At 40.0% G+C, this 13,938-nt stretch overlaps 2 protein-coding genes across 2 annotated transcripts in view; one reads left to right on the top strand and one right to left on the bottom strand.

Annotated features, from left to right (window-relative positions):
- Positions 1-13,938, bottom strand: part of LOC129603091 (uncharacterized) — a 506,300-nt gene that overhangs the window by 26,052 nt on the left and 466,310 nt on the right. The window lies entirely within an intron of this gene.
- On the top strand, positions 11,349-13,490 carry LOC129603097 (uncharacterized). The gene is made up of 6 exons (XM_055502843.1): positions 11,349-11,921; positions 12,027-12,365; positions 12,475-12,516; positions 12,605-12,724; positions 12,809-12,843; positions 12,961-13,490. Exons 1-6 carry the CDS (start codon positions 11,876-11,878, stop codon positions 13,081-13,083), a joined length of 705 nt encoding a protein of 234 aa, XP_055358818.1. The 5' UTR covers positions 11,349-11,875; the 3' UTR covers positions 13,084-13,490.

Here is a 13,938-nt window from a genome sequence, read left to right as displayed (position 1 = left end):
CCATTTATTTAACCACGTGTCCTGTCATTGGTTCATGCTTCCACTTGGTGAGATCAGTGACTAATTACTCCTTTCTACAGAATCCAGCCTCTGATGAACTGAACTACGCAGCAGTGAATTTCCGTCAAAAAGAAAGACGAAGAGAAGTGGAGCCAAACGTTGTGTATTCTGCTACTAGATAGACTGAAGAAGCAACAAACACAGGTCAGAGCAAACTGAGGACTGATTCATAACAAGCTGCGAATAAACTGTGACAGATGCTTATCAGAATCTATGATTTTTTGTCAAAAAAAACCTAGTATCATATTTTATTCTCTATTTGTTTTTGTGACGATAGAAAATAAAGTATTTACAACATTTCTACATGTACTAGAGTAGGAATAACTATGAACCAGCACCCATCTAGTTTTACCTGTTTATTTATGTCTAAAATAAATACTAACGTATTTTGTTCCACTGGTCTGTCTAATGCTCTGTTGTGGTTAGAAAACTGCACTGCCTGTATTAGACTCAACCACTAAACCTCCAGCTGTGTCATGTTCTCTCCAGTTGTATGGCACTGTGTTAGTCATAAACACATATCCTTAGAGAACACCTTCATGTAGACACCAGCACTAGGGGCCTAGTTTGTTTGATGGGTAGGTAGAGCAGAGTGTCAAGGGGACCAAGGGTCCTTTAGTGAAAAGGGATGGTTAGAATGTGTAGAGTTTAGGATAGATCAGCTGAGTGCAGGATGAGAGATACGAGTGAGACCAGAGTAGTGGAGTGTGAGTGGTACCAATAGAGGAGAATCTATTGTGAAGAATGTCATGAGTAATTATATCAAAGGTTGTACTCAGATCAAGTAGAATAAGAACGCAGACTAAACCAGAGTCAGCTGTAATGAGGAGGTCATTTGTTATTTTACTAAAGACCATTTCTGTAAGGCAGAAACAGAAACCAGTCTGGACACCTTCATACAGGCAGTTTTGTGTTAAGTAGAAGAGAGTTACCTGGCAACTACGTTTTAAGCTACAGTAGGTTGGAAATGGGCCCATTTGGCCATGCAGTTGTTGGGAACTAAACCAGTTGTTACATCTAGGTAAACATGATGTACAGTAATAGTCTCAGAATGAGTAACAGGCTGCTGAGGCCTGCAAACATGACTAATGGGAGGACCCGAATGCAACTACCCATAGACAAAACTAATACTCAGTAAGTAACACAAAGGGAAATACAAACTCAGGGTGCTGCATGTGGAGAATATCAAAAGTAGAAACACACTAATACACAGATTAGTAGATGGCTAAAAGTCACTGTAAGCAGGGAAATAACTCAATAATCCAAAACTTTAAACATGAAACCACACAAGGGCAAACACAAATGGACCAGACAAACCTTATAGCAGGACAGAAACACAAAGCACAAAAACAAACTGCTGAACATCCAAGAAACTGACAAAGACAGTGCACAAACTATGGCTTTAAGTACAAACTAATACAGGTGAACCCAATAAAACTAATTACAGGAAATGATGTCACAAACAACAAACCAAGGAGACACAAAACCAAAAAGACGCCCCCTGGTGGGGTGGAAGACGCGTCATAACAGCAGTTTGTTTTAGCTTTGGGGTGATAGCTGCTGTTTGATGAGTGTGGAAGCAATTTTGAAAAGACTTAGAAGATTTAACCAGGGCTGTAGGAAGAGAACATACCAGGAAACATATGGCACTTATCGATATGTGATAATATATTGTCATGTTGGCAGATTATTTAAGTTTCTTTAGCTCGGTCACATTTGTTGTATATTTTAAAAACATTAATGACACATAACGCATCTTGAACACAAACAGAGACAGCATTTCACACACACACACACACACACACACACACACACACACACACACACACACACACACACACACACACACACACACACACACACACACACACACACAACTACATACACTAACAGGAATCGTTTGGAGTACCTAAACTGGGTGGTTTTGAGGCGCTGCACATTTTCATTGAAATCCAGTGTGCTGCTAAATAAAAAGTACATTCTCTTTTTAAACAGTTTTTGGATCTATTTATAAAATAAGGTATGTTTGTGGCTGAGCTCTGCAAAGCAGTGGAAAGCAGAAGTGTTGGTCAGAAATGAGATTCAAAGAGTATGAGACGAGTTCATCTGCACTGGGTGTAAACACATTTATAAAACCTGTGAAACATGTCTGATGCAGCTCAACGACTCTTTAGTCTCAAACGTTGACTTTGCTGCATCTACAACACGTTTTGTCAGGTTTTGCTCAGGAAAGGACCCAAACGCATGGCTCACAGACAGGTATGAGTTTAGAGCTGCTTTAATAATAATAAATCCAATAACGTCAGGCAGCAGGATGGTCAGACAGGCGTGGGTTAACAACAGGTAATCCAACAAACTGGCAAAGCACCGATCAGGAAAAGGCAGAGGCAGAGTCCAAGAACGGGTAGCAGAGATCAGACCGACTAGACTTACAACAACAAATGCTGGAATGCTGACTGACGGAAACGACGACAACAGACAATCTGGCAACTGGTTGGTGAGAACAACAGTGTTAAATGCAGGTCTACATTAGGAGATGAATTACAGCTGAGAACACTTGTGACAGGAAGTAAAATATGAAGGTGGAAGATGAAAACAGGAACTAACAAAATAAAACCCGGCACTGGGTTAAATAGTCACAAAAAGTTGAGATTCCCAAACTAGCAGCAACAAGACGTTACTGCTACACTACTAACAACCACATCTTATTATTGTAATGTACCAAACTCTGTAACGAGCAGCAAAAACATTCTGCTGTTGTTCTATCAGAGCACATATGTGGAGGCTGAGTGACCTTCGAAGCACAATAAAAAGCAGATAAATGACTCAGAGGATGATGTTTGACTAAAAGGTTCAATCTACAGTGTTTCAGGCAAACTAGAGAAAAACACAGGAAACTTTAACTGAAACCTGCTGCTTATTGGTCTATTCCATGTTGCAGTCTTACTGTTGGTAGCTCAATGGGCAGCGCATTGGCCTGAAGCAAAAGGTCACCAGTTTGATCCCCCAAGATGCCTTCTTAACAAGACACTTCACATTAGATTCCTTGGCGTCTGCCTGTGTGGCAGTCCATTGTTCCCCATGGGGGGTGAATCCACATGTATATTTAACATGGGGATTCATAATGTACCAGCCCAGCAGTGGATTTAAAGACATGATTACATGCGAAGTCTTCATATTCATGGTGAAAACTGTCCAGTTGGACGCCAACTTTCTGTGCTGGGGCAGTGAGAACCAGTCAACAAAAAGCAAGGTAAGACATACAGGAACATGAGGTTTTATCACAGTGGATGTTCACAACTTTATCATGAAGTTGTACATTTTCTAAACTTGGACTGATCCTCACTGGATTTAATGGTAACATGAATGTGGCCAGTTCAAAAGGCTCCACCTCTAAAGCAGACAGTTCCTTCCTGGAGCACAGTTATATTACAGACACTGCAGAGCTACGACCAGTCGCACCATGAAGACCTTCATCTGGATCAATACTGTCGTTATTTGCAGCATCAGTAAGTACCAACAACACGTCACTCTCAACATCTGGATCACACACTCAACTAAAAACATTCTTTTAACATCTGTAACAACTAACTCATGTTGTCTTTGCTGTTTGTTTCAGGCTGGATCTCTGTCTCAGTGGCTCAGTCTCAGAATGTGAATGTCCAGCCTGGTCAAAGTGTCACACTGTGATCCCCCATACTGACCACTAACACTGTGATGACCTGGTCCAGACTGATCAATAAAACCACAGCCAGCTGCATCTGTTATAAGATTAAACCTAACAAGGAAACTCAATTCTGTGATGGATTTAATGATACAAACATTGAAATGGGAGTCAACAGCAATATTAATGTGTTTCTCACAATCAAAAACGTTCATTTATCCGACTCTGGAATCTCTTTCTGTGATTTTTACAATGGAGGAAAAAGCACGTACGACGTGATACATTTAAATGTTGAAGGTAAGAATAGAAAATTCAATTTTCTCTGTTCTTCTTGTTGCTGATAGAATAGTGGATAATTGTACCAAGAACTATTTAAAATTCATTGTCAACCAAGACAGTGATTCATTAATGTTTCTTATTTGTTAACAGGCAGTAAAGAAAACTCAGGGCGACTTGGACACAGAGTCTCAAAGTAAGACTGTGTTTAAGTTTTCAGTTGTTGTATAAATTTGTCTGTTGTTTGCAGTTTAAAATGTGTTTATTTAATTCAGCAGAGTGTAATAAACCTGATGAAACAACATATGTGATGAGCTTGATCCTCGGTGGTTCAATCAGGAAACTTCAAGCAGGTACTTCATGACAACAGCTGCTCCTCTCATGCATTTGGATTATTTTTTTACATCATATTTAATGTTATGTCAATAATGTTTTGTTTTTAGCTCTGAATGAAAAACAGAAAACACATCATCAGGAGGTGATCTAGTCTTTAATTTACTCCATTTATTTAACCACGTGTCCTGTCATTGGTTCATGCTTCCACTTGGTGAGATCAGTGACTAATTACTCCTTTCTACAGAATCCAGCCTCTGATGAACTGAACTACGCAGCAGTGAATTTCCGTCAAAAAGAAAGAAGGAGAGAAGTGGAGCCGAACGTTGTGTATTCTGCTACTAGATAGAGTGAAGAAGCAACAAACACAGGTCAGAGCAAACTGAGGACTGATTTATAACAAGCTGTTACAGACATAAAGAATTCACAACTTTTCTGTACTATGCCTATGTACTAGAGTACGAATAAAACTACTGTATGTAACAGCAACTATCCAGTTTTACCTGTTTATCTGTTTCTAAAATACAAACACCAATGAGCAACAACCACAGATCAGATAAAAATATCTCCTACTATATGTTTTAGTTTTCAATGGCATTGGTGATACACATAGAACACGTGAATTCTCCCAATGTAGCACAGACAAGTTTTTGTGTCAGGGAGCGAGCCAGGTGAAGGACCCACATGCACGTCCAGAGACAGGACTTGCGTTAAGTCCGTTTAATGATGGCAGCTCCAACAAAACAGCAGGCAAAAACTCAGGGTCTGTCAGGCAATGGTCAACACTGGAAGATCCCAGAACACAGGCGAAGGTACCGACGGGGAACAGGCAAAGACAGATAGGCACTGCAATGGAACAGGATCTTACACAGACTGGAACTGAGGATGAAAACTGGATAGAGGTGAGTACACGCTACAATCTGGCAGAGAACTGAGGTAAGGACTGGTGATTAAACACACAGTAAATTACTTAAACAGAAAAAGCTGAGAAGACACATGACTAGAAACATAAAGCAGAAACTAAAGTGACTGAACAAAACCTGAAAATACAACCTAATAAAACAGGAAACAGCAAAATAAGAGTTGTCACAGGCAGTGACAGTTTGATTAGGAAATATTTAAAACCACAAAGCCTTCAGAGTCAGGAAGAGCTACAATGACACTGTTTTAGTCTGAAGCATTTTAAAATTAGAAGAAGAACTCATGAAAGAGGAAACACCCACAGTTAGACAATATCTTCAGGTACCTGAAGCCCTGTGGCCTTTGTGGCGTGAAGCTTGTTCAGCTGTTTCCTCACCTAAATCTACCTCTGGATTATTTGTGTGGTGTCCAAGTCCTGTGAGAGATGTGTTGGGGAGCTGCAGAGGGTTCAGAGGCTCAACCTGAAGTATGTTAAAAAAAATAAATAAATGTGCACAAGTGCGAAATACGCATTTTAGAAGTACATTTGCTCCTTGTTTTACATTTTGCTACTGTAGTGAATCCTTTTCTAGCATGATTTATTCCTAGTCATATATGTATTGTGTAGGTATAGTGTATGTACGAGCATATCTTATATACTCTTCCTGAAAAAGCAAAACTATCCATCACAATACATTGCATGCTGCATGCTAAGCTGCTAGATGGGACAAATAAAATGTAGGGTTATTATGTTTATTATGTTCTCTCATCTATCCAACGTTGACATCTCAGATACAGTAGCTACAATAGTGGTTTTAATATTAGCATAAGGTTGAACTGCATGTTGATAAAATTACTTCATATCACATTCATCTATCTGATTTTGACAGAGCTCATTCACCAGAGCACAGCATGCTTACAGTGCAATTACCATTAGCTGTCAAACTTACAGCAATGCAGTAGCATGAGATTTGAAACCCAAGTCTGGACCTGAAATCACAACATCTACTACTACTCAGTGTAATTACATACTGAAAGTGTCCTGTCAGACTAAGGTGAAAACATTGTGCCGTATTATCTATGTTTAGTTTCAGGCCAGGTTTAGTTTAGTAGCCTGTGGTACAGTGTCGTTTATTTTTTTTAAAAAACACACAGTTTGGCACTAAACCTACAGTACTCTTCCCTGGCCGCATCCGCTGCCCAGGTCACAGTGGAAAATGGAGGAGGGGAAACCCCAGTTGCACGACCAAAACAGAAATAAAGTGAATATAAAATAATTTATTAAATACAAACATAAACTCGCTGCAGTGCAGGACTAAAGCTCTAACGTAATATGTAAGAACCAAAAATCACTGTGATGCAGGTAACAACAAAACTAATGACTCTATATAATTTGCTCCGTGATCCACGGGCAACTTAAACTCTAAACATGAAAACACAAGACGATGACGCTGGACAAATGAGAACTTAATTAAAACAGCACTGAATTCTACAGGCCAGTGGCGTGCGGTGAGGTTCATTGCTGGTGCGGTACAAAGTCCTATGGAGTCCGATTACACAATCATAGTACCTTGAAATAATGTATTTTTCACTATTTAATTGTCAGAATGCATATTAATACTGGCCACATTTCACATTTTATCATCGTTCCTATCTCACCTAAAGGTACATATTTGGTCTTGAAGGAACAAATGTTTTATAGCAGTAAAAGACCTGACCTGTAGCCTCCATGTATTTTTCAAAATTCATACTCATTCTTAAGTATGGAGAGGTGTAAATGGTCAATTTTGACCCTCACTGAAGATTTATTGTTTTTAAAACTTTAAACACTGCTTGGATCCGTTTTACAGGATAACATAGAACACTTCACTCAAAGTTCAAATTTACTTCTCAAGCACTTGCATTGTTTTACTTAGTGTCATTCAGTAAATCTTTTTAGAAAAGTGAAACCCATTTGTGGGGATTCCCTGCGTTAAAGGATGGAAGCAGTGCCCCCTTCTGGATGAGGCACAGACCTGTCCAGCCTCCCCTCATCAGTTTTCTCTGTTGGTTTTAGCGTGATCAGAAAAGTAATTAGCTCACTAAACATCGATAAACACATTAGGCAGTTTGTACAAAGTCATTGTGTAAAATAAATCTGTCTGAAGGCTGCAAACATTATACTGGAGTCAAAATGTGAAACAGAAACAGATTACGCCTTGTGTCAGCCCATTTACTGACAGTTTCAGCATCGGGGCTGTGGCTCCCTTCACTGACGCCTCACTTACAGTTTCTCACCATATTAGATCAGGAAATGCGCATTTTTGTGATTTTTAATCAGGAAAATGTTAAGATAATTGAAATTATAGGAAAAAACATGTAACATGTATACCTTATAATATGTTTAACACAGATCAATGGAGAGAAATTAATTTTTATTTTACATTTTTCTAGTCATGTTATGGTATCGTCAGGTGAGGTGAGACCCCGCCTCCCCTGGCTACCCTGACCGCACGTCACTGCTACAGGTTACACAGTATCAATACAGTTTTGCAATGTGTTGAAACGTTTCATGACGCCTCATCTACCCATCACTAGGCACCAGCCACAGGCCAACAAAGAGCCCTGATCAGGTGTTCACCTGTACTTAAAGGCACCAGCCTGGCCCGCCTCCCAGGGAGCCAATTAGGTTATATGGTGGGTGGGGCAAACCTCCACACCACCACATACAGTAACCACATCATTGCCATCTACTCATCCACACTAACATACTCAGAAAGCATTTTACAGTAGGTTATAGTAACCTGTGAGCTTTATTTACTGTATAGGTCAGGCTTGACAAAAAAATACAACTTGTCAGCCCACAAATTGTGGTCACATAATACATTTTTTTATTTAACATGGTTATAGGTATTTCTGCTTTTAATTGATGTGTATATATTAGTGGAATGTAAAATGAACTGATGGAGGAGGAGTCAGAGACAGTAGTGTGAGTCTTATAACAACTGACCAGGAAGAATTGTTTAAATGAAGCTGACTAAAAGTCACTCATGAGCACAGAAAAACATACTGTATAGTCTACATAATCTAACAAGCTTTATTCATTGTTGTAATTGTCTTGTATTAGGAATGAGTATCATAAATACCAAGGCATCGTCTTCTGTGTTACCAAATATGGACAAGCAGCGAGTCATGTTCTCCCTCCACACAGCGGCCAGGTTCATTCTGTGGTGACAACTCAGATCAAAAGATATAAGGACTGGCCTTCAGCTCTGCATTAACCACAAACAACACAACGTGTGCTACTCTCACACAGACATGTTCCTGCTTTCAACAATTAGAGAGGTTGTGCTGTACATGCAGAGACAAATGCAACTCACTCAAACCAGGAAGACTTTCTGTCAGTTTCAAGTTAGAAAATGTACACAACTGCCTATTATTTATTAGAGGGCCAATAAATTTGTTACAAAACTTAAAAAACTACTGTAGCTGAAGGAGGACCCAAACAGAGACTACAAGGAGGTTGTGGTACTTCTTAATATTAGTTTATTTAAACTAGTAAAAATATATTAATATGCTGTACTCAATACAAGAACTGATTCTAGTTAACATATTTATGCAGTAAAAGGAGCAAAAAACAGCTTAATCTCTTTAAAATCTAAAGAATTACAGCTTAAACTTACTGTGGCCGAACAAAGCCAGAGAGTTAACAACAAAAAATCACAGCAATGCTAGAAAAGAAAACACTAAATAAAGTAGAAAAACAGAAATTGACACAGAGTAGGAACCAAAAACATCTCTCTACCTAAGAACAAAAGCCAACAAAACACAAAAACAAAATCACTGCTGTGCCAGATGAACCCCCTGATGGAGGACGTACCCGTCCGAGTCCTTTGCTCAGCTGACAGGCAGCTGATAACTGAAGACCACCTTGAAAGCAGCACACCCCAATGTAAAGGAAGGCAGGGAGTGTGGGCATATTCTATCCATGGAACCTGATGAGCCCATGAAGCCGAATGCGTCAATGCTGTGCAGCAGAGAAGCGACTTGATCAGTTCAGTCTGACCATTAGTTTGTGGACGCAGTCTGGACTTTTGTGTGCCATGTCCTATTTTGATTTTGACATTTCCTGTTTTGTTTTTACCAATATTAGTTCTCGCTTTATATTTCTAGTCAGGTGCTCTCATTTAATGGACAGGAGGCCACCCGATGACCCTCTGCCCACGATACAAACGCAAACCAGATTTAAAAGGACGCTGAAGCTTCTCAGGCGACAGCGTTGCCCGACCCAGCTGAACATTCTGCTGTTGTTCTATCAGAGCACATGTGTGGAAGGTGAGTGAGTTTTAACGCACAATAAAATGCATTTCAATGACTCAGAAGATGATCTTTGAATGAAAGGTTCAACCTAGAATGTTTCAGGCTCCAGGAGCAAATCATAGGAGGCTTCATCTTAAAACCTGATGCTCTGCTTCCTACTCTGTTCCCTGTTGCTATTTTACTTCTTGTAGCTGAATGGGTAGCGTATTGACCTGGTAAGAAAAAGGTCACCAGTTCAATCCCACCAGGTGTGTCCTTAAACAAGACATTTGGACCTCTGCCTGTGTGTGAGTCCATTGCTCCCCCATGGGGGATGGGTCTGATGAAGAGGACAATTTCACCAATGGGATCAAAAAAGTAGTTTAGTTTATGAGATGAGTAAACTGATAAAACTGTAACTAAAACAAGAAACCAGCTGAACCCCAAATTTGGGGACCCTGGGGTTTGTAATTTATGTGGTAAGCTTTACTTCATGAACAAATGGACTAAATATGAAGGAATATACACATACATCTACGTCTTTCATATGCATCAAACACAGCCCCTGTAATAAACAAAAAGATTGATACTTCCATGATTAAATTAACATGGATAAGCTACGGTTCAAATGAAAGCTAAGATTCTAAGAAATTTAACAATGTGTGCTATGACATGGTAGACAATACAGGCAGCAATATATATGCCAGAGCACATCAGTACTTATTCGAACACTCCTTGTTTACTTCTACTTTTGTCCAACATTTTGCAGTGTAAAATCGATCTACACATCACTGGCCTTCCCTAGAGCCAGTCTAAAGTGTTTTATTAGCAGGAAGTAGGGCACCTAAGGTGACACTGCTCTCCACTTTCCTTTTTACACTATACACATCAGACTTCAAATACAACTCCCACCACTGTCACCTCCAGATGTTCTCAGATGACACCGCCATTGTTGGCTGTGTATCAGATGGGAATGAATAGGAATACAGGGGGGTTATGTCTGACTGGTGTGAGAATAATCTGATCCTAAACACCGTTAAAACAGTTAGTGGTTGACTTTAGAAGGTCCCCTCCACCCTCCACACACACCAGTGAACAACTGGACTGGTCAAACAACACGTACGCTCTGTATAAAAATGGCCAGAGTCGCCTCCACCTGCTGAGGAGACTGAGGTCGTTTGGTGTGTGCAGACAGTTGCTAAGGACTTTCTATGATACTGTGATGGCGTCACTAGTCCTGTATGGAGTTGTGTACTGGGGGGGGGCAGTACAGGCAGAGACAGGAAGAGACTCAACAAGCTCTGTCCTGGGCTGCTCACTGGAGGCCATGGAGGAGGTGGTGGACAGAAGGATGCTGGTAAACTAACATCCATCATGGAGAACCCCTCCACCCCCTGCACCACTGTAGAGGCTCTGAGCAGCTCCTTCAGCACCAGACTGTTACACCCACAGTGCAGGAAGGAGCTACCGCAGGTCACGCCTCCCCACAACCATCAGACTGTTCAACATAACACAGTGAGACAACACCTACATGTACACTGCTTACTTTTAATTGCTGTGTTATTCTAATAACAATATCACCACCAATGTGAAAAATCTCCCATAATCTGCACAGTAATTATGATGTGCAATACCTCCATAAACATACATGTGCAATACACCATACAATAATACTGTTTTTGTTTCTATCTTGTTTCTGTCTGTTGTTTGTGTACAAGGTTATGTGGCTGGTGCAAACAAAGATATTTTCCCATCATGTGCTTAATAATAATAATCTAATTTAATCTAATATTGTAGCTGCATTTTATCCAGGCAGAAAGTTTTACACCTCATATCACGTCTCAAAAGTGTCCCCTACATTATGACACCAAATGCATTCAAATAGCCTTTATTCTTGCTAAGATATAGTCTGTATGGTAGCTATAACCCCCTCCCTCCTACAATGCTATAAAATGGGGCTTGGGGCTCAAAGGGATCCACATGTACGTTTAACCTGGAGATTCATAATGTACAGTAACATCTCAGCAGTGGATTTAAAGAGATGATTACATGCAGCAACACCTCCTCATATTCATTGTGGAAACAGACCAGTTGGTTGCAATCTTTCCGTACTGGGGCAGTGGGAACCAGTCGACAATAAACAAGGTTAGAAATGCAGGAACATCAACAAACAACAGGTTTATCACGGTGGACGTTCATGACTTCATGTTGACGTTGTACATTTTCTAAACTTGGACTGATCCTCACTGGTTTTAATGGTAACATGAATGTGGCCAGTTCAAAAGGCTCCACCTCTAAAGCAGACAGTTCCTTCCTGGAGCACAGTTATATTACAGACACTGCAGAGCTACGACCAGTCGCACCATGAAGACCTTCATCTGGATCAATACTGTCGTTATCTGCAGCATCAGTAAGTACCAACAACACGTCGCTCTCAACATCTGGATCACATTCAATTAAAAACAATCCTTTAACATCTGTAACAACTAACTCACGTCTCTGCTGTTTGTTTCAGGCTGGATCTCTGTCTCAGTGGCTCAGTCTCAGAATGTGACGGTCCAGCCTGGTCACATTGTCACACTGAGGTCCCCCAAACCCTCTGGTGATAGTGTGATGACCTGGTCAAGATTGATCAATAAAACCACAGCCAGCTGCATCTGTTTTATGGCCAGAGCTACTGAAGAAGCTCAGTTCTGTGATGGATTCAATAATGGAAACTTTCAAATGGGAGTGAACAACACTGAAGTGTTTCTCAATATCAAAAATGTTAATTTATCCGACTCTGGAATCTATTTCTTTAAAACTGCCAATGAAAGAAAAAACACTTACTATGTGATACATTTAAACTTTCAAGGTAGGAGTATGACACTAACTTCTCTGATCTTCTTCATCGTAAAAAAATATTTAAAATTCATTACCAAACAAGACAGTCATATATTAATGTTCCTTTATTTTGTAAACAGACAGTGGGAAAACTCAGGATGACTTGGACACAGAGTCTCATAGTAAGACTGTCTTTGAGTTTTCAGTTGTTATGTAGATTTGTCTGTTGTTTGCACTTAAATGTAGTTTAAATGTGTTTATTTTATTAAGCAGAGTGTAATAAAACTGATGAAACAACATATGTGATGAGCTTGATCCTCGGTGGTCTGACTGTTTTCCTTCTCGTGGTCGTTACTGTTCTGGTTGTTTGCCTCGGAAAAAGTCAAGCAGGTACTTTATTACAATAAAAATGATACTTTATACATTCTCTTAATTATGTTTCAGTTTTTGTATAAATGTGTCTCTTTGATTCAGCTTCTGGTGAAAAAGAAGATCCACAACTCCATGAGGTAAATCTCAATCAATTGTGTAACATGATCAACTTTCATATACTGATGTGGTGAAATGAGAAAAAAATTTCCCCCCTCTTTTTTGTCACATGTAACTGTTTCTACTCTGATTTACAGAACGTAGACTGTGACGACCTGAAGGCTGCAGCACTGAGTGTGTTTTCACCAGCAGTAAGAAGCAGGAGACCTGCATCACAGAGACAAGTGGAGACTCATGTTACTTACGCTGCCAGCAGATAGACTCACAGAGCAACTGCTGCTCTTATCAGACTGATCTACTGCTGTGTTCTGATGGGAACTTACTGAAACTAGGGAGAAATGAGTGAGTGAACATACAGACGTGGTTCAGGACATGATCCTCTCATGTCTCACTCCATCCTCCTATTATGACCTGACTTTGGTGACAGACTGATGAAGGTCTGCAGCAGAGCAGGGCTCAGTGAGACACACATCACTAGTTTGACATGAAGAGACGATGTAGAAAAACAATGAGGCCTATGATAAAAATATCTGAGATGAACCAAAAAACTGTGTAACTTTGTTGTGAAATTCAAAATCTCCATTTGCACATTACTGTATTTACCAGTAGAAATGTGGCCTGATGTTAATGAGCTACACCTCTAAATAAAACACACAGTTGTAAAATGGCTGATGGTGTATTTATAAAAGCCAATGACAGATACACTGCTGACGTTTACACTGCAGTGGAAAGCAGAAGTGTTTGTATTAGTGACGTGTCTGATTCTGTATCTTCACACTTCTCAAACTGACACGTGACTAATTTATCTCCACTTATTGTAAACACATCTATAAAACCTGTGAAACATCTGATGCAGCTCAATGACTCTTTAGACTCATGAAAGCGTTGACTCTGCTGCATCTACAGCATGTTTAACACATCACAGCAACATAACTACAGCAGCAGCAGCTCCATTCATCTCCACTATGATACATTCACTGTTCAATGCAGCTGATACGATGATACTAAAAACTCAGAGCTGTCACTCACTGAGAACAGAATCACGTCAGAGTAGAAACGACTCAACAAGTTAGTGTCAGTAACTAATGTTATGATCCGTTGGGTTGAATGACAGG

Source organism: Betta splendens, chromosome 2 (assembly GCF_900634795.4).
Source record: "Betta splendens chromosome 2, fBetSpl5.4, whole genome shotgun sequence".
Lineage (NCBI taxonomy): Eukaryota > Metazoa > Chordata > Actinopteri > Anabantiformes > Osphronemidae > Betta > Betta splendens.
Note: the sequence above shows the minus strand (reverse complement) of the source record. Positions and strands in the feature narration are given on the sequence as shown.